Below are 22,847 nucleotides of genomic sequence, written 5' to 3'. Positions count from 1 at the left end.
AGCATTATACACCCTAATGCAATTGTAAGAAGGAAATCTTTTAAACATTGCCGTTCAGCGTGAGGAAATTCTAAGACTTCTTGCTATCATGAAAATATTCAAAATGTACAAGCATGGCACTGTCAATATTTTAGGTCTTTAAAAGTGTGATCTACAAGATTCGGTATTTTTCAGTTCTAGCATGCATCTTATAACCATTTTTTGGGCTAATAGACTATCTGAACCAGCTGAGTTGTATCAAAATATTAAACTGAATAATTGATTGTACATATGCATAATAGTACGATAATAAAGACTTTAAACACAACTGGTCTCTCAAATACCCTATTACATAACAAGCTCTATGAATTTTTCCGGTTAACGCTTCAATTTCCCCTCTCCAGGAAAGTTCTCGATCAAAAAGCGAAAGTCTTAAAAAATTTGTATGTACACTCTTTATTTAATTCTACTAGACACCTATTTCAGCATTTTAAAAAATATGTACAGGATACCGAGAAGAAAAAACATTTCCGTGAGAAGTTATTTTTTTCTCAAAAAGTCCAAAATATGTCCATAACTTAAAAACCAAAAAGCGAAAATCTTTGAAAATTTCTATAGAAATTTTCTTATTTGGAAAGATTATTCTAGAATTTCGGAGAACAGCCGGTATATTTGCGGCTGTAAAGATTGTTACAACATATTGTTTTAATATTGCCTGTATAATCGATGAAATTTATTATCTTTCAAAAAATAAATATTTATAAAGATTTAAAGAAAATATCTAAATATGCAAATATTCTTGCAGTACAATTTTATATAAGAGCAGGAAATTACAAGGTAAAAGTACATAATAAAATTTCTGTGCCTAGATCCCACAATAACGCCGTAATTTTGTGATCTAGGGTTGGAGTTTGTACCGGTTTAGGAACAAGGGTTTTATTTTTCATTAACGTTCAAAGATATGAAGACATGAATCAAGAACCTAGGGTAGATACTTTATAGACTACAATAAGGACTTTATTAAAGATAAACATGACTAACTCATTGAAACATTCGTAAATAGAAGACTTCAGAGACACAATAATATGAATAAAAGATATAAGAGCAGAGAAAATGAAGACGCAGTATTGGTGAGGTATTCGGAAGGGCTAGATATTTGAATACAGTAACTAAGGCACTTATTGATCTGCACTCAGGCATTAAAGCCAACGGCCTGACTATAAGTCATTTAAGATATGTTGACAATATAGTTCTTATGAATGAAGAGAATGCCCACAGTAAGTAAAGGATATGGATTCAGTCACTTAACACAAACTGAACAAAATATATATTAATAACCAAAACAACTCGAGATACCCAAAGGATATGTAAGGAAATAATCAATTCATTACAAGAATAAAATAATACAAATACCTAGGCACTAACTATTTATGAAAACAGACATAGCTTCTAAAAAACACGAATAGGAATTGAACAGATTACTAGAATCTTATGAGATGAGCGCTTAAGTTTGACAAGAAGAAACAGGAAATATTTGAGATGTGGCTATACTGGCGAACTGGAATAACTTGTTTACCTGTAATGAAACGTATACATTAAGAAAGTAAAATTCTTAACTGTTTAGCTGGTCATATAATATTATAAGCATAATGATTGACATGCACGGTTGATGGAACTGTGCCGTTTTTTTTTTTTTATTTAAATTAAATTCTAACATTGCTTTGTTTTTTTTCTCTCTGAATTATAATTTTTCCTTAAGTTATTTCCTATACAGGTAGGTCATATATAAGAGTAGCTATATAGCTAAATATCGCCTATTTGTATAAGTTTGTATTTTTTTTTATTTTCAATAAAAGACGATTATTATTATATTATTATTTACCACTATTCATTCTTCAAACTGATGAGGACAACGAGTTTTCGGTAAAAGTAGTGGTACTGTATTTAACATCAACGAGATACGTAGTTTATTCATAAATATTAAGAAATTAGTAGTTAAAGGTAAATTTTTTAGAGGCCAACTAATGCCATGTGTGTCATTCTGAATTACTTTTCTGAATTCTCTAAATGAAATGCTTAGACGCTTTTTTACATTTCATTAGAGACTGTCATCTTTCCATTATTAACTGATAATGTGGATATAAGAGCGTGTGCGTGATAAATGTAGATCTAAAGCGATGTAGCATTTAGATATAACTCAATAACACTGTACAGGTTCTTTCCCTATATACTGATCACCCCTCTACAGAGTTAGGTGAAAAGTAAAAAAAAAAATTATATAAAACTTTTGGGAATTTACTTAAAATTTCTGAATCCGATGTAATTTTTGTTTTGTTTTTGGAAATGTCAAATTTTTGACACGATAAATTTTTTTGATATGGAACACCACACAAACAATATGACTTCATAGTTAAATAGAGAGGAATTTTCTGATTTCAAATGTATATGGTTTAATTACTTTTAATTAAATCGTTTTGAAAATATCGGCCTCTAAACTTTTGAAAAATTAAATATTGAAGATCTTGGTAGTCGGTGCATGTATGCATTGTTTGAAGCTTATTAGGAAACAAATAATTCTATTAAAAATGATATTAACCAAAATCATAGACAAGATTATACAGGGTGTCCGAAAAGTCAACGATAATACTAAAGGGGCTGATGGAGCAACTCATAAGCACCCAGAAAAACATAAAAATGACCTTAGTAAATAATCAAATTCAAAGTTAAAAAAATAAAAATAAGTAATACTTTATTTTAGAATAGATTTCTTATTAAATTTTTTGGCCGTTTAGTTTAATGTTTGTCTTTGATCAGTAAAATGGCTATTCAGTATTGCATAGCTAAAAAGAGATTCTAAAAAATATCTATTTTTAAGGCGTGACAATCGAAAATCTTATCCAAGAGTAGGATTTTGGTGACTTCCACTAAAGGGCCAATATCTCGAAAACCATCGATTTTTTACAAAGGTCATTTTACGTTTTTCTGGGTGCTTATGTGTTGCTCCATCAGCCCCTTTAGTATTATCGTTGACTTTTCGGACACCCTGTATAAATTAATATTGGGGGTGGTCCCGTGCTCATATAGAGCAGCTATAATTATTTGGATTTAATTTAAAGTTTAATAACGCTTAATAAATATGAAATCTTAAGGTTTTATTATTTTCACTTAATATATATTTATCTTACAAAACGGCAAAATCTGAATTATTTGCTTTGTAATAAATGTCAAACACTAACAATGGACCGCCTATCAAAATATTCAATATAGTATTTTTTTAAGTTTAGAGCCCGCTATTCTCAAAACGGTTTAATGGTTTAACGGTAAGTAGCTCAATTCTATTCCATAAGAAAAAACTGACCATCTGTCAAAATTTGAATCCATCCATCTGTCAAAGTTTTGCATATTTTTTTTTTACTTTTCACCTTTTTTTCACTTATCTGTAACGGGGCTATATGGAGAAAGACCTTGTACACCTTGAAATCGTCAGCAAAAGCCGAATGAAGTAAGTACAGTTTAAGAGTTTAAGTCATTGAGATCGTGTAAAAATTACTTAAATGAAAAATGGCATATGATGAAATCTTTGTGAGACATCGAATGCTTTATTTCTTCTAGATATATAGTCATTTATATGAATTATTTGGTATGTCCTATCAAAAGACTAATAAAAAATCAGGAGAATCATATTTAACTTCAAGGCTTCACGTTTTTTGTTAAATGCGTTCTTTAGCTCTGTCGAAGGCCTTTAGAAAGTCCAAACAAACAATGTTAACTTATTTATCTCTTAAAAAGATTTATTAATGTTAATCCAATGAGTAGCGTTGGTGAATTGCGACTATAGATCTCTCTTAAACAAAATTAAGAAAAAAGTATTAACCAATGTACTTCATAGTTATATTATAAGAAACCTAATAAGAATACCCGAAATTCAAGCACTGCACTGTTGAGCTGTTTCAAGTGAGAAGGCTATCGTTGATCCAATTTCCTCAGGTGTGGTTAGAACACTTTCGAAATTCTAGTTAAAGTTTGTTTCTATATATTGTCAGTTAGAATGTTTATTTTAAAATATTGCAGTTTTTACCAAATTCTTCAATTCTCTTTAAGTCTAACCCTTTGACTAAAAACCAGTAAATTCTCATAATACTTCTGAGAGCCAAACCCCTAATCTAATATTTAGGCTCAAATTACACAAATTAAACAAATGATTTTTCAACTTATTTAAAATAACTCAAGGTTAGTAAGAGGACTATAAATAAAACAACAGAAATTTATTATGTGATAAATATATTTTATGATTAAACAGAATCAAACTGGCTCTCGTGATTTTTACATACCTCGACCAGTCAAAAATATTTGTACATTACCCAGAACAGAAAATAGTCTTACAACATTTAGGTCGCTATAATAACAACTGTGTCTATTTTAGATGTCTTACGTGACCACAAAAAAAACTTCGGTAATTGTACTCAAAAAACAAGCGGGGGGGTTTAAACTTATATTTTTTTTAATAATAAAAACCAGTCTCAAATTTACAATACATAATGACAAAAATTATTTACATGCTAAAACAAATTGGACAACATCTACTTATTTTATATAATGTTCTATTTGTGTCTCAAACAGTCCATTATAATATAATGAGTATATATTATGTACATCCTTACTATGTATTTATTATAAAGCTAACATATGTACTGGCATTGCCAGTGTCCTTTGGACACAACTTCACCACAGCAACCATTAAACGATTTGTGAATCTTATAAAGGTCTTTTATAAGAGTCACAATCCTACAGACAAAATGCACCATAAATATAATATTTTACAATTTTTTTCTAATATTTTACAGACCTTAGCGATGATTTTTTTATTTAAATTAAATATTTTTAATTACACAGCTTTATACGTAAATTATATATAGATGATATATCACAGTATGCATTGCCCCAACCGTATTTGACAAGGAAAATATTTTAAACGTGAGGTAAATTATTCATAAAGACTCACAAATTAAAAAGAGTCTAAAGTATAATTTGTATGAAATAATGATGAAAATCTAGTGATAAAATCCTACTTTTTTAAAACTCCATCTAAGATATGTTCAGAAGCCCCTCGGTAAGAGCTTTAAAATTTTTATTGAGATCCAAAAACAGCAAAATCCTCTTATTTTTTTGATTTTGACAATCGTTTTTACAGATTACCAATCCACTTTGGAATGTAAAAATTATCTAACCGGTTAATACTAAAAATGTAACTATAATCATTTTTTTTCACTAATAAGTTAGTACACGAGTTCACTCATCTAATAACTGCCGAAAATGCTATTTATATAAACACTTGTCCAGATATCTACGAGAAAGCAAAAATTGGACTGTAAAATCTTACTAGACAGAATCGAATCCGAAACCAAATTTCCTTGTCGCATTAAAGACTAGTTGAACATATAGGAACGAGTCCTTCGATCCGGAACTGACGACACTTTCAAGCGGCCAGTCCTTCCCTGGAAGCGGACAGTAAGTCTTCCCTAGGGGCTTCTGCAGCTTTACGCTCGAAATGCAAATCCCAGAGTCCCGGCCTGGACTCGGGCTCGCTCGGCGGACGATCGGGAGCACGTTCGGGCGAGTTCGGTTGCGGTCGGATGCCCTCTGGCGGAGGATATCCGAAACCCAACAGACCGCCGTATTTTGCCGAGGGGGCGAGACCGTTTTGGGTCGGTGTTACTGACGACATCTCGTTTATCTGCAAAGAAATAAGGGATGTTATTGATTTTGTCAGGGGGTTGTAATTTTATGCTAACACATTGGTGAAAGTTATTTTATAGTATATATTTTTGCATAATCAATGTTTATTCAGCAGCGTTTTTCCCAATATTTGGAAAACAGCTCAAATTGTGCCAGGATTCAGGTCTGGAGAAAAAAACTTCTGTACGGAATTACAGGCCTATTTCCTTACTTAGTCACTTTGGTAAACTATTTGAATCTTTGCTGTTAAAACAATTATTCTTTAAGGTCAAAGAAGCTATTGATGTTAATCAACATGGCTTTTTCCAAAAAAAATCGGTAATAACCAACGTAATACCATTTATTTAGAGTATAAACGAAAGTATGGATAGGGGTCTGGAAACTTGTGCCGTGTACACCTACTTTTCCAAGGCTTTTGATAAGGTACATCATCCTACAATTTTCGTGAAATTGGAGAATTTCGGTGTGCACGGGGCCCTACTCAAACTCATTAAAAGTTATCTAACGAATCGCTCTCAGTACGTTGTCATAAATGGAGTAAACTCTTCTTATGCAACCGTAAGTTCAGGAGTACCGCAAGGTTCTCATTTGAGACCGATTTTCTTCTCAATCTTTTTAAACGACATTGGTCAATGTTTTTCTGTAATATCTCTATAATCTGTTGATCTGTAAATATCGTGTATATGAAGATGACCTAAAAATCTTTACAACAATTAAGAGGGTATCAGATTTTCGTGCCTTGCAATCTGATCTTGCAAATTTTGAAAGGTGTACCTTAAATAAATTATTTATTAACCTTGAAAAATGTCATTCTATACTTTTTAGCAGAAAACCATTTCAGACACAAAACAAATGTGATGTCTATCTTGGGGGCACTATCTTAAAGTAGGTAGAATTTATTAAGGATTTAGGTGTGACGTTGGATTCCAGACTGCTCTTCGACGTTCATATAGAAAACATTGTTCGGAAAGCTCTAAAAAATCTCGGTTTTATATCTTAAATTACAAAGGGTTTAAGTAATCAAACATCATTAATATTACTATATAATGCACTTGTTAAACCTACTATAGAATACGCGACAGTAGCTTGGAATCCGGTGAATCACGAATATATTAACCAAATTGAAAGGGTACAACGCCAGTTTGTAAATATAGTAAATTTCCGCTTTACTAGACAAAGGCATTTTTTTACTTACTATGATAGCTTAAAGCTTTATGGTATGAAGCCCTTAGAGAGTCGTAAAAACAATTTTGATTTAATTATAAAATTATTAATAATTTAATAGACTGCCCTTTCTATCTGGAAAATTTACGTATCAACGTTAATCCTTACATTTTGCGTAATACATCGACCTTTGGCATCTCAAGATATCCTTCAAACTTTTTGTCTAACTCCATTGTTCAGATGCGCCCGTAGTTTTAATAATTTTCAAGAAACTAATTTGAATAATGATATATTTTTCTCTATTATGGTCATTTAAGCGATACTTAATTAGAAATTCTACCTAATTTCGCAAAGAACGATAAATATTGTCCTATTTTTCCTATTGTCATTATTCATATGTATATATGCTTCTTTATTGTTTATATTGCTTGGTATGTTTGGTGGGCTTGGTGAAAATGTAATGTTTGGCAAAGCGCTTACTTGTATTTAAATTCATAAGATATTTTGTGCTTTCCTATTATTGGATTGCTTAGTCTATCTGTAGGAGAGCCTTAAATAAATAAATATATGTAAGAAAGTCATTAATATTCAGTATTGATAAGATCAGACTTGCAAAAAATGGTGAAAAAGACGAACTCATCTCATATATATTAAAAAAAATGTAAAAATTTATATGTACCTTTCTGTATACATAGCATAATCTCCAACAATTTGACTCTGTATTGGGCAATTCCAGGATCCATAAACAGCGCAAAAATCGAGTCTAGAGACACACGCCTTAGCAAACATATCTATAATAACGCTTCTGTTCATGTAAAACTAGTTAATGTTTTAAAAACAAACAACATTCCAATCAAAAAAAAAGTAAAGCAGGGAGACACCATCTCATTAAAACTTTTTACCCTTGCTTTAAACAATGTCTTTAAAAACTTGACTGGACGGAGAGAATTTGGAACTTGAGAATTCCAATTTTAATCATTTTAAACTGTTGACGATTTTTGTAGAGTCATAGCCTTAATGATGGCCTAAGATCGATAGCGCTAGACAGATATCAATAAATTTCTTACGCTGAATACTTATTATTATTGCATTTGATTTTCCCGATGGTCAATTACAACGTACAACTGACGAAATTAGAATACATTGTTATAGTATAATGAATTTAGTAGATTAATATGAAAAACGCACTGGGACTCTCTGTCAAGAGAGAAAACACTAAAGTGGATATATGGTTTTTATAACGTTGTCACCATCTTGACGTTGTTTCACTATTCGCCAAATGCAAAACTTTTCATTTTAGGCACTTTTAGAAAAAATAATTCTAAAGAAAAAAATTTGTACACACAATATGCTAAAACCATATTAACGTTGAGTTAAATATTTTGCATGACCCTATCAATACCTCCTTTTGTTTTAAATGATATTTTGAATGACATTTATAATTTTCTCGCCTCTAAGAAGGAATTATTCCCTTGCCGCATACTGTGCCAAATTTGGAGCATGTGTTTTAATAAACCTAATTTTTAAACAGGCATTGTGGTTTTATGCCGCGACCGCAATTTGTCCCATATTTGGCACCTTCGCTTCTTTATTTTCAATTAATATTTTCGCCGCCTAGCGCTTATTTTGTGAATTAAGTCAGATCTTGTTTAGCCGCCGGCAACTACGTGTTACAACGTTTATTTACAAAGTTGAAGTGATCATAAAACACATAAAAATCTTTTTTTTTTGTTTGTAAAATTATCTATGTTTTGGTAAGTATTTATTCATGTGATCTGGGTATAATTACGCCCTTCAATGCATATTATAGTTGTCAATTTTTGGTCATTAATTTACTTGTGCCATATTTGACGCAACTTGCAGTAAAGGAAAAAATCATTTATTTTTTCAGATGGATCTAAAACGGTTTTACGGTACCAAAACTCTTGGTATTCCAAATCAAAGTGGTAGTGAAGATGAAAATTTGTTAGATGACAAGGTGGTTCTTGAATGGTAAAAAAAACATATGAAGGTAGCAGTGGCGGCTCGTGGGTTAATCTTCAGGGGGGTCATTTTGGTTTGAAAACTTATAGTTTACTCTAATAAAAAAAAATCAAACTATTGATTTTTTAAAGTATTTGAAAGATCTTTTAGCATATTTAGAGCATAGGAATATTTATATAATAAATTGTAAATTTATTAAAATGAAACTTATCTTAAATATTTTAATTTTTTAAGTCAATTCTCCTATCCTTTAGTTCTGCAAAATAGTCTGTGACCTTCTCATTGAAATTTGGAATGCTTTTGACAAGCGTTTTCTCGATGCTCAACATAGACAAGGCACTAAGTCTAGATTGTCCCATCGTATTACGCAGGAATGTTTTTACTCTTTTTAAAGTAGAAAAACATCTCTCACTTTCCACGGTTGTCATAGGGAGTGTGCACAAAATAATTAAAAATTTTACTGCTTCAGGAAATGTTTCAGACAAATTCATGTTAATAAAAAGCTGAAGTATGGCTACTGCACCGGCACTTGAGCCTTCACCATATTTAAAATATTTTGCGGAAAGTTGATAGTGTATGCTTCAAATTTCTCTGTGTAGAATAACTGTGAAATCATGAGATGATCATTGAAACCAAACCTGTGATTTATTTCAGATATAATAATATCACAAATTTCCAGTGCAGTTCGTCGCTTTGGATCCTCTGTAGCTGTAGTACTTTACGTTCTTTTTTTTTGCTGTTGATCTGCTTGGTTCTTCTGATTCCATTATTTGGATATTGTTATTAAAAGACGGTATATAATTTTTGATAAATATGACATTAATATCTCGCATTTGCAATTGTTTAAACAATATATCAACATGGGGCATTATTTTATGGAAAAAATTTAACCAAAATAAAAAAAAGCTCATCTTCCAAATGTCTTTTTAAACCAGTTGCTTGATTTATATTGTTACCATCTTGCTCCTCATCAATTATTTCCTCTAAGCAAGATTTTAAATCATCTTTATAAGTGTATACAATTTCAACACATTTTGTATTGAAAGCCCATCGAGTGGGTGCAGCTTTAGGTAGCCTTACTTTAACCACTCTATCCAGAACCATCGTACGTTTTGGAGATCGGCCGAAAAAGGACGAAAATGCGTGTAAATTTGCGAAAAATATTTTTATCGGTTTATGTTGACTCGCCGCTTTTTGTACTTCTCCCAGTTTACTGCTCATGACTGATGCACCATCGTAACTTTGGGCAATCAATTTTTCAGGTGCTTCATTAATTTTTAATAATTGAAGTTCTTCCAATATTACATTAGTTAAATGTTGTGTTGTGGTACCTGGAGGGTTAACAAATTCCCAAAATCTTTCATGTAAAATACCAGACAATCATCTGCGTTTTATTGGAGCTGTCTGTGGTCTCATCTACTTGAATTGCCACAAAATTTGTCTGGCCAATCTCCTTAATTATATGAGTATGTACAATGGCTAACATTGATTCTAATATATCGTTTTAAATTGTTCTTGATGTTCCTTTAAATACTGTACTTTTTTCAATATGTTCTTTAAACATTAAACCCAGTTCAGAAACAAAATCGATAAGGCCCAGAAAAATTCCAGGATTATTGGAGCTGTTACTTTCATCATGACCGCGCAATGCAATTTCGAAACTCCGCAAAATTTTACACAGACGATTAGTTTGTTTAAAATACAGTAACTAACTAAAACAATACATTAATCCAGTCGGGCCGTCGACTACGTTAGCGATATAGAACTGAAAGGTAACTCTCACTCCCGCTCACGAAATGCGGATCTGCCCTCTTTGTTCTATTTTACATGCATTTCTCCATAAGCCATAAGAACTGTATAGGGACAATTTAAAATACGGCCCAGCCACGGGCTTGTGTGATGAGCGCGAGGCGCGACGTTAGTAATATATTTATTATTTGTTTTGCAAATGCAGACTGCTTAGAGAATTTTATAATTCACAGTGAAGTTTTAGATAAAAGATATTTTTAATAAAATTGGTATTTTTATGAGATTATTTTAGGGGGTCATTGACCAATTGACCCTAAGAAGGAGCCGCCATTGGAAGGTAGCTGAGGAAGACAAATTATTCAAAGGAACTGGAGAAGTCAGTTCCAAGGAATCAAAATTACAATTTTTTTTTGATAATTGGTTTACAAGCCTTCCACTACTTGTTTATCTCAGCAAAGAGGGCATTTTGCCTCTTGGTACTGTTTGCAAAAATCGAACTCCAGATTTTGATTTTCCTAAGGAATCTGCAATGAAAAACAAAAAGAAGGGGCAGGGTTGTTGACAAAGTGGCTCGACTGGATGATACAGATCTTCGTGGTTTGATAATAAAATAGTTACTACAGCATCAATAGAACCTCAGCTATGTAGGCAGTCAGCCTATTTCTGAAGTGCAGAGATTTTGTAGAAAGGAAAAAAAGCGCATTATGATCCCTCGTCTATCTTTCATCATCCATTTTTTGGATTCCATCCTAGCCTATTATAGGATACTAATAAGATCAAAAAAATTTTACCTAAGAATTTTTTTTCTTTTCCTCGACATGTTATGTTGTAACAGTTGTATATTATAGAGAAGATCGGTCATAAGTACGAATTCTGACGAATGTTATTTGCCACTGGCTGAGTTCAAACTTGGATTGGCGCAAATTCTAATGAGATCTAATATAATATCAAGAAAGCGGGGTAGACCTAGTTGCGCACTTCAGCCACAACTAGAATTAAAAAAAAGGAAATATTCTTTTGCGCAAATACCAGCACAAGAAATTCGTCGCGATAATGTGGGCCATCTTGAGTGCAAGGGTAAAACCTAAATTACAAGTGTAATGTCAGGTTGTGTTTAAATAAAGATCGAAATTGTTTTCGCCGTTTTCACCTGGAATAATTAAATATTCTTAAGGTTTATATTTAGTTTAAATATTTTTTGATATATTTATAATGTTTTTATAATGTATTATAAAGTTTTGTAGGTCCTGTAACACCTGGGGCCGTATTATTGAATCCATGCGAGAATCTTCGAATGCAAACAAAGTCGAGCGGCAAAATTCGCACACGAATTAAAAAGTGCATTCTTGAACAGCATTCGAAATTTCATTCGCATACGAACATAAAATGTAGTGGCAACGTAGCAAAGTCGAGTGCTATTAAAGGCCATGTCAAACGGGATGAAGACGATAAAGATTTTTTAACCCAACCTAAAATTTAAGTTTAAAAACATCAGGGCTTTTTGAGGTTTTTTTCATGGCGTTTCCTGGGTTTTTTGAATTGACTTTTTTTAAGTTGGATTCAAAAAATAAAACATATTGCAAATTTGTGTCCAGTGAGGAAAAGAAGGAACTAATTTCATTTAAGGCAGAACACCTGGAATTAAATTCGGAAAATTCACCCAAGATTTTTCAGCTAAAACTGCACAAGTCTTGTGGATAAAAGTAGCGGACAGATTACACAGTCTCCCTGGAGCACATAAAGAGCACATTAACTTCATCGTAATAGGCTTGCTTAATCTATATAATTTAATAAATTGAGCATCTCAATACATTTCAAAGGGGTCAAGAAATGAAGAGTACATCCTATTCCTTCTATCTGCTAGAGTTTCAGTCTCTTCCAGTGCATCGACGACGTTTCTTTGCCCAAGATTGTTTAATCTTGCCATTTGATTATAGTTGTTTTTTTTTTCTTAATAAACAACAAAAAAACATGACGAAAATACTTAACGAACTCACACAAATTAAAAAAAAAACAAAGCTAGTTTAAAATCAAAACAAGACAATTGGCAGAATCAAATTGAAAATCGCACACGAACTTTGAAATTCGAATGGTATATACCCATTCGAGACACCGCATGCGAAAAAATTCACACACGATGCGGTCGAAAATACGAATATCGATTTTTCATGCGAAATCCTCTAATTTCGTATGGTTTCAAAAATACGGCCCCTGAACTTCTTAAACCAGTAAGGGATTAGCATTTAAAATGACTCTTTTAATTCTATGGTATAGCTAGTACTTCGTATATCAGGAAAAAAAATATTTATCAAACGCATATAATTTAATAAATTTTAATATTATTAAGAAATTTTCTTCAAACTGATGAGGGCAGATATTTTGTAAATTTTTCGATGATAACTGTCCATAAAAGCAGAATTGTTTGATATTCAAGAATTAGGTAAATTTTTCTTACCTTTTGTTGCATGCCATTAAGGAACGGAGCCGGGAGGTACGGGTAGAAGAGGTCGGGCCTCCGCTGCAGAAATTCGGAATCCTTGGGCGTCATGGGAATGGGGGGCAGGTCGAGAGACATGCGACGGCCGCGTCGCGACGCCCCGTTGCTCCACATATGGGTACCCATGTGAACCTGAAACAAACCATTGCTTAGAAAGAATATACCAGACCTTCATCTAAGAGTAGTCTACACTCAATCACCCAGTACATGCACTAAAATCGTACAAAACACCCAAAGCTTAAACCCCACAGATAAAAACAGTTGTTAGCATACGCGTTAGTAAGCCAAGCAGACCTTACATACCTTAAGGTTCCCTTTGGTGGTGAAGGCTTTCTGACACACGGTACACCGGAACGGTTTGTCGCCGGTATGGGTGCGCATGTGGATCTGCAGGGCCGAACTCGACGAAAAGTTCTTATTGCATACGTGGCATAAGTGTTTGCTTGATTGCAAGCCTGGAAAAAACGCACACCACACACATGTTAGCCCACAACCTAGCTCGTAGTTAGTGCAAGCGAGATGAAGTTATTTCATTTTTTTTCAGAAAGATTATGACATTGTTTAGACTGAATTATATACATGGTTTACAGAGGAACAATAGATTGATAATATGTTTTAGTTTCATAGGTATAAGTATAAAAGTGAATGTCATAACCTATTAAGTTATGCATGGAAAATCTTATTTATTTAATCTTAAATCTCTTGAGTTTATTAACATCTTAAAGACATTAACGGTAACTAATTTCGTTGGAAATTATGAAAAAAAAACTATGACCAAACTAAATTCAGCAAATCCGTTGTTCCTCGGCGAGCACAATTTCACCTCGCCAATTAAAAGATATTTTCTAACGAATTCACCGCGAGACAGAAAAAAAAATTACGTAACGGATTTGAATCATTGTTCGTAATATGCAAATTAACGAGTTGAAACAAAACGAAATGATTTCCGTTCTCATTGCAAAATTTGATTAAAAACTTACACGAACGTTACGAAAATAATTAAAATACTTACTCGGAGGACGTTTCGGCAACGGCAGCTCAGTCTCGGTGGGTTCCCTCTTAATTTGTGAGGACTCTTGCTTTTGTTCTTGCATCTGAGGTGGAAGGTGAGGATGCGAGACTGGTGCCAACGGAGGTGGTTGAGGTTGAACCGGTAGTTGCACTTGCTGAGGTGGTTCGGTGTCGTTCGATTGTTCTCTGGATGGTAAGCTCGGTGGTAAAGGGGTAGAATCGTCTCCGCTTAGTGAAGGAGTCTTGTTTTCGAACATGTGTTGGGGCATGTCGCGGATTTTGTGGGTGAGCATATGCTGTTTCATGTTTCCCTACAAGGATAAAAAAGTGTTTGCTATTAATTTGGATTAAAATCTGAAACTTATGAAGCTGTTTGGAGGAAGTATTAGAGCTATATATATTAAGGAGATATTTAATATAAGCTGTGAACATGCATTGTGTTGCTGTAAGCTTTTATCGAACGTTTCGTAAATAAAAAAAGATTGCTTTAAGTGTACTTTTCAATACTCAAAAAAAATGAATTAAAATCTTTTAAAGTTTATGTTTATTAATCCTCTCTAAGAAACTAGATATAAAGTATAAAGTTTCTTAAGGCTTGATGACACTCTAAAATAAGAGAAATACGTGAGGCTATTCTATTAAAATTTATTACACTGACTTTGTATTATTTTCTTAAAAAAATGTAATGCTTTCTGTATTTATGGATCAGAGTTTTTTTTAGTTTGAGTGAATAAATTTTCTATGAAGATTTTTCCATAAAACTGAAAAATGCCTTGAAAATACTTTGTATTTAAACTTTATATTCATAAAGTGCGTTTTTATGTTTATTTTTTATTGTGAATTTGTCAGAAAGCCAAATATTTCATACAATATACAATGTAGTTTTGAATAATTCAAACCACTTACACATAATTTTACTATTCTATAGTCTGTTAAGTAGGGACAACATAAAACGCTATTTTTAGGCCATCGTGTTCTATTAAATTATGCAATTAATTGAATTAAACAAAATTAATTATTAATATCTAGTCCTATTTTACCGTTTTGGATTTTTTTAATTCTTCATATGCAAACTTGAATTATTTTACAGAAGGTAGTAGAGTCAACAAGTACAATACTTAAAATTTTTCTTCAAAATCGTACTGCAAAAACTAAGAAATAAGAATTTGTGCATATCATTCATTTAAGTTATGCATAAATTTGATCATTTATGGAAAATGAATTTCAGCCACTTTGGATAATATTTTATATAATATCAGATGTTTTTAAAAATAGGACCCAAATGCAAAAAAAAAAAAACAAAAATGTGAAAACCTCTTTAAAAATAACAACTATTATAATTATATACAACGAAGCTGATTTCAAATGCCGTTTTGAGATATCATGTATATTTTAACTCATTATAAAGCCCATAGTACTTAATATGTTTGCAGGATTTTTTCGAAACCTCAACGAGTAAACTTTAACTAATACTTAACGGGAATTTATTCCCGGCTATTGGTCGGTTCTGGATATGGAAAGCTGAAATGTAAAATGGGCTTACCGCGAGTTGCATCCAAGTCGAGGCGTATCCGGGGCTCATCGGTAAAGGGAATACTGAAGGGATGTTGTGATGGGGGGTGGCGGGAGGTTTTCTGAATTGAGCCCTGATGTTCCAGGGCTTCGTGTCCTCCTGGATACGCCTCTGCTTGTTGCACTCGCAACCATCCTGTAAATTTACTCGTATAAATTATATAGAATTATTTTGTTTTGTTAGTTTTTTTTTTTTTAGGATTAGTATAAAATTGTATTGCCTTAGTACTTGTATTAGGTACTATTTACTTTTAAAAGTACTAGTTACTTTTTATAGAAATTTAGTAAGAATTTATGTAGTAGGCTTTTATTATATCATCATAATTTCATTGATTAAGAATAATTTAGTTTTACTAAATTTTATTAATATTTTAAGGAATTTATTTATGTCTGATTTTTTTTTAATTTTTCAACGAGAAATGACCTCATCAAATTTCCTCGTTTATTTTTCGAATACGCTCTATAAGAGGTAAATTTTCACAATTTGAATTAATAACTACAGACAGTAAAATATTTTTCTTTAAGTATAAAAAATAAATCATAATTTAATAGTCGTGATCTATAAGGTTATGCAAATGTAATTTTACAATTTATTATAAAAAGATTAATTTACTATAAAATCTATTATATAATAAACTTATTCTAAAATTTAAATTGTAGGATACACAAATGTAACCAAAAAAATCGGAAAAATAAGAAATCGAGATTTTTACATCATTATTCAAAAAAAGTCTTGTCCAAATTTTTTTCATAAATATTTCTTTTTTTGTTAGTGCCCCTTAAACATTAAATTAGGAACTTAATACTAGTTAGTAATAACACTGAAAAAAAAAGTAGTTTAGATAATTTTTTTAAAATCCTTTAAGAAACCTTACATTCTTGAACCCATCTTCATCAAAACTTTTTAAAAATATTTTTGAACAAAAAACGACTTTTGAAATTTAATCATTCATTTTTGTTAACACCCTGTGTAACTGCCATATTTTCACAATTTGAATTAATTACTATAAACAGAAAAATAGTTTTTCTTTAAATGTAGTAAAGATCGTATCCATTTAAGTTATGCTTTTTTACTCTGTAAAGGGAAATATGTCTAAGAGTTTAAATATAAATTGATAGAAAAGCACTTTTTTAAATTTCTAAACATCTTTAGTTTAATTTTTATGTTAAACTGGTGGTTTAAATATTGTGTTTATTAAACGCATCTAAATTCATTTTGGGAACACTGCTTAATATTAATTTATCAAAAAGATAAAAAATTCACGTCAACAGTAATTTATAATTGTGTTTAATAATCAAGATGTTATTTTTGCATATTGACTGTATTGTACGTACGGTTAAAACAAAATCTCACTACACTGGCAGCAAAAATTGCACTGAATGTATTTTCCAGTTTAACAAATTTAAATTATATATTTAATACCAATAAGAATTACTTAACAACTGTGACAAGATATGTTCAAAGGATTGTCGTAATCTATACAGGGTGTCTACTATAAAAACCGCCAAACTTTAAGAGGTGATTAAACAAGTCATTTGCAATAAAAAAGTCGTATAACATTTTTTCGAAAAGTTGTTAGTTCTTCTGGTATTTAACATTTTTTGATTTTATCAAATTTCTTTATTTTTTTTTCATATAAACAAGAATATCTCCTTTATTCTTACAACCACATAAAATTTAGATATACCACCTGAAAGAGAATTAAATTTGCTATAAGATGGGTATATTTAAGTTTTCGAGTAATGTTTCATACCGGGTGTTATCAGAAGTTAAATGTAACATTTGGAAAATGTGCACAATTAGTGGTACATTCTTCGTTGTCGTTTTTCTAATATTTGGTAAATAGGGACATAATTTTTTTTCAGCAAAAACTACTGCATTTAATATGCTTTCCAATGATATATTTACTTTTGTGATAGCTATTTATTTTCACACCAATATCATGGGCAAAAGAAAGAAAACCACAAAAATTGAAAATTTTCAAATTTTATATTTCTTGATCTTTTGAGCACCAATGCGGTGAGTACTCCACAAATTTCCATTAGAGAAGCCGTAAACAAATAAAATATCGCGATATTCATTCTTTAAGAAAAAAGGCAGGTTTACTTCTTTTGTAAATGGCAATGGATCCGCAAAAGAAGGAAATTTACAAACCATGTATTACTTAATTTTAAAACAAAAGCATAGATATTTACAATTTGTCAAGAACTGAAGTTTTCACTTCGACTTAAAGTAGTTAAATAAGTAATTTTATTGATTTAAACGTGCTTAAAAAAATAATGCCTAATTTCACAAACATTGAATATCGGGACATCTTATTTATTTACGGTGTCGCAATTGGAAACTCGCGGGAGGCAGCAGGGGAGTATGCGCTTCGTTTTCCTAATAGACGGCAACCCCATAGAAGTATATTTGCAGAAGTGTTTAGACCCAGTGAGGAACCTGTTCCTTTCGAGGTTTGCGGATTAGAGAAAGTGGTCAAAATGGTCAACGCTGGAGACAAGAACCTGCGAACCCAAGAACCTGCTGTTACAGAAGATAGATCTAGAAGTACTCGCCGCATTGGTGCTGCATTAAGGATTCACCATGTATACATAGAGCTCTTAAAAAAAAATTTGCATCCGTTTCATTTGAAAAAAGTCCAGGATTTATTTCCAGTGGATGGTGAAGTGAGGCTTCAGTTCTGTAGGTGGTACTTGAATAAGTTGCAAGAGTGGGGAACAGATCAAATATTTTGGACAGATGAAGCAACATTTATAAAAGCCGGAATAATTAATTTAAGAAATAACCATATATGGCATACAGAAAATCCTCATGCGACTATTGTTTCACATTTTAAGCATGAGATAAGGGTCAACGTATGGATAGGATTAATGAAAGTCGCCTTTTCGGGCCTGTAATACTTCCTGATCGGCTCAATTCCAATGAGTTTTCAAATTTATTAAATAATGACCTTGTTGACATTCTGGAAGAAATTCCTTTAGCCCCTAGATAGAAACTTTGGTTTCAAATGAACAGATGCCCAGTCCATAATGGCAGAATTGTGCAAAATTCCTTGAATCAATGCTTTGGGGAGAAATGGATCGGAAGATACGGTCCGGTAAGATGGCCACCCAGAAGCCCTAACCTTACGCCCCTTGACTTTTATGTCTGGGACACATTAAAATCGAATGTTTATAGTTTTAACATTAATACTCGAGACAATCGAATTAGTGTGTTGCAATGAAATGCGACAAAAACGCGTTGAACTTGAACGGGTTGTTGATAGTGTCAGAAGAAGATGCATCAAATGTATTGAACAAGAGGGAAGACATTTTAAACAATTGTTATAATTTTAGGTTTGTTTAATGAAATTTTAATTTTCTTAATTTTGGTCAATCAAGAAATATAAAATTTAAAAATTTTCAAATTTTCTGGTTCTCTTTCTTTTGCCCATGATATTGCTGTAAAAACAAATAGCTATCACAGGGAAAGCATATTAAATGCAGTAGTTTTTGCTGAAAAAAAAATGTCCCTCTTTACCAAATTTTAGAAAAACGACAACGAAGAAGATACCACTAATTTTGCACATTTTCCAAATGTTACAATTAACTTCTGATAACACCCAGTATAAAAAAGTACTCAAAAACTTAAATATACCCATCTTATAGCAAATTTAATTCTCTTTCAAATGGTATACCTACATTTTATGTGGTGGTAAGAATAACGGAGATATTTTTGTTTATATGAAGAAATTTGATAAAATCAAAAAATGTTAAATACCAGAAGAACTAACGACTTTTCGAAAAAATGTTATAGGACTTTTTTGTTGCAAATGACTTGTTTAATCACCTCTTAAAGTTTGGCGGTTTTTATAGTAGACACCTTGTATAGTCAATCTTAGAAATTATATTTATATATTATATTAAAAGATGTAAAGTTTACGAAAATTTCATTAATAAATTTAACATAAGAATTATATATAAATTTGATATGCAGTATACAAAACGATTTAGTTTTAGATGACTTATTAAATTTAACGTTAAAACAATTATAATTCAACCCGATAGTAAATCATATTCCCATAGAATTATTGAGTGTGTATAAATATAGGTAAGTCATTTTTAAGTTCGGTTAATTTAGTTTTTGACTTCAACAAAATAGGACTATTTCTTACAGGCATTAAAATTATTTTTAAAATTGGTGGCAAAAAACTCGTGATTAAATTCAATATACTCAACGACTTGCTTTTATGCAAACTCAATAATTTTATTATTTTAAAAAGTTTCACACCATATTATACTCTCTCTATAAAAAATTTGATAGTCGTGACTTGTCAGATCATGCAAAAAATAGGAGACATTAATTTAAAAGAAATAAAACTTGATAAAAAATTATAAATAAATTCAATTACTAATAAGAACTTTTACATGAAGATTTTATGGATGTATCTTAATATTTCGGATAATAATGTGGTTTCTTTGCAGGGAAGAAAAAGACCTTGGAATTAATAATTTGACCCTTGTAAAAAAATAAGAGAACAAATTACCGAAAAATTTTGTTAGTATGTAAAGGAAGAAAAATTAATCCAAAAAAGTAGTTTAAAATAATTTTTCTTTTAGGTAATCAAAATATTTATTTTTTTTAATGAAACTAATATTTCTTAATACTTTTGCAAATTTTCGCATTACTTGTAATGCGAAAATTTGCAAAAGTAAAAAAGAAGTGCATTAAAATGCTTTCTTTTAAAGGATTAAAATTAGTTATTATAAAATATAAGAAAAAAAAAATTATACTCTACTATACTATTAAATGAAACAAAATTATCTATCTATTTGCAAAAAACTTTGGAAGACAATCACAATGGTCAATTAAATACTAGAAGTTTATCCAAATATAAGAAACTATTTTACAATCATGGAAAAAGTAACATTTTATATAGTTTTTTGGAATAAAATTAACCATCTAAAAATTAAAAAATAAACGAATTAAATTGCCTAGGCTCAGAGCAGTTCGATAGAGAAGCTTAAAATTTTTTAGACCTTTTTACCTTTCAAAACGAACCAAAATTATTATATATTATAAAGAACCCAAATTATTTTTTCTATTCTATTTGGCTGGAAAGTTTTCCAAAAAACATAATGTGAATTCTAATCTCCAAAAGCAAGAGTATATCATATATCAATCAGACCAAATAATTTCTTTAAAAGTGCGTGGAAAAAATCTTTTAGAGTTTTCAGGAAACAAGAAGTTCTAAAAAAAATTAAAAATTTTAAGTACACTTAAACCAAATTTATATTTCATATAATTTTAAGTATACTACATTTATTGGTGACAACAATATTTTGTTAAATTTTAGTAAGCGGACTAACCTTAATTGGCTCTTAACACTTTGGCTTTTAACAAATTATCTCAAGCCAAGTTTTCAAGTTACAACCAAAATAGGCTTTTTGATAAACAAATCAACAGTCGTGTTCTATGAGATTATGCAAAAAAAAGCGACAATAATTTATAAAAAATAAAAACTTCACTAAAAATCTATATGTAAATTTAGTAAATTCATTATTTGCAACTAATATTTTTGTCAGCTTTATAAAAAAAATATGGTAAATATAGTAAAAAATATTTAGTGATAAGCCTAACAAAGACAAAGTTCTTTTTTTAGAGTGAAATATTTTCAAAAAACCACAGCTTTACTAATGACAAATAACTCTATGACCACAAAAAAAATATTTAAAATGTAGACGACACATCATAAACTAAACAATAAGAGAAATAAAATTTCCAAACATTTGCCAAGACGATAAATTTAAAAAAAACAATGTCTAAACCACAATATCAATAACACCAGATGCCAAATCATATTTCTTATTTACCGCATCGGGCCGATCTGAAAAATGATTGAAATGTTATCGTACACAATAGACTCGGAGACATCTCGAATTAACCGTTGGCAAACTGCCCAAGAATAAAGTTATGCCATATGTCTATGCGGTCTATTTTTGATGGGGCCTCCTTATTTTTATGTTAAACTGTACTTTTCTTTTAACTTGTCGTCATTAAGGATCGCTCGGTGTGAAAAATGCAGACGAATTCTTCAGGATTCGGGTTCATTGCTGCCATCGCTATTTCCGTTGGTAATTATTCAATATTTATTGCACCTTGTATATTCGTTTTCGATTAAAAAGTGCTTTGTAAATGGCATCGTTACATTCTTCACTCGGTAGCTTTCTTGAACTTTGCGCCTATTTTAAACGTGTTATTATTCATCCTGATGCGGACCGAAAATAGTGTCTCGAGTGCATTAACTGGATTCTTTGTACGTCGTAATAATTACAAATGAGATTTCTTAATAAGGTTTTTGGCTATTTGTAATTTGTCACGTTGTTTTACTGTTTATAAACAAATTTTAAGTGGTGGTATTTCTGATTAAAATATATTAGTTTTAGGAGTAAATACTCGTAATAGGAGAACAAGATATTTTCTAATAACACTGTTTAATTTTATTATAACAAATTCTGTCATTGTCTATATAGAAAATAGGAACAATAACCTCACATGGATACCAGTAAATGGATTTTAGTAATTTTTTTAGAAAAAACTAAAGAGCCTCCAAATAGTTTATAAATTAATAATTGCAAAAATTTGACCACTTAAACTTAAGATATTGGGGTGCAAATAGGAGGTAAATTATTTTATTACTTACAGGCACTCCTGGAATTAAAATCCACTTTTTTGACTTGTAGAGATCAGTAACAGATCTTAGTTATTTATTAAGAAAAGACTAACAAACCTTCACAGTGATCTATAAATCAATAATTGCAAAATTTTGACTACTAGAACTTAAGATATTATCGTGCCAATAAGAGACAAATTATTTTATTACTTACAGGCACTCCTGGAATTAAAATCCGCTTTTTTGACTTGTAGAGAACAGATCTTAGTCATTTTTTAAGAAAAGACTAACGAACTTTCACAGTGATCTATAAATCAATAATTGCAAAATTTTGACTACTAGAACTTAAGATATTACCGTGCCAATAAGAGACAAATTATTTAATTACTTACAGGCACTCCTGGAATTAAAATCCGCTTTTTTGACTTGTAGAGAACAGATCTGAGTCATTTTTTAAGAAAAGACTAACGAACCTTCACAGTGATCTATAAATCAATAAT

General features: G+C 31.1%; 1 protein-coding gene across 5 annotated transcripts in view; it reads right to left on the bottom strand.

The window, feature by feature from the left end:
* Window positions 1–4,243: 4,243 nt before the first annotated feature.
* LOC126743789 (homeotic protein spalt-major-like) overlaps window positions 4,244–22,847 on the bottom strand; it is a 179,236-nt gene continuing 160,632 nt past the window's right edge. For 3 of the 5 annotated variants that reach the window (XM_050451009.1, XM_050451012.1, XM_050451011.1), the window contains exons 5-9: window positions 15,663–15,827; window positions 14,121–14,430; window positions 13,412–13,563; window positions 13,067–13,240; window positions 4,244–5,713 (exon numbers count right to left, since the gene is read on the bottom strand). In XM_050451009.1, the coding sequence (XP_050306966.1) occupies window positions 5,456–5,713; window positions 13,067–13,240; window positions 13,412–13,563; window positions 14,121–14,430; window positions 15,663–15,827 (1,059 nt within the window). In that variant the 3' untranslated portion in view covers window positions 4,244–5,455. The remainder of the gene's footprint in view (window positions 5,714–13,066; window positions 13,241–13,411; window positions 13,564–14,120; window positions 14,431–15,662; window positions 15,828–22,847) is intronic. The other 2 variants (XM_050451010.1, XM_050451013.1) reach the window with 2 other exon arrangements.

This window comes from Anthonomus grandis, chromosome 13 (assembly GCF_022605725.1).
Source record: "Anthonomus grandis grandis chromosome 13, icAntGran1.3, whole genome shotgun sequence".
Classification (NCBI taxonomy): Eukaryota; Metazoa; Arthropoda; class Insecta; order Coleoptera; family Curculionidae; genus Anthonomus; species Anthonomus grandis.
The sequence above is the reverse complement of the archived record's forward strand: the minus strand, read 5'-3'. Positions and strand labels throughout refer to the sequence as shown.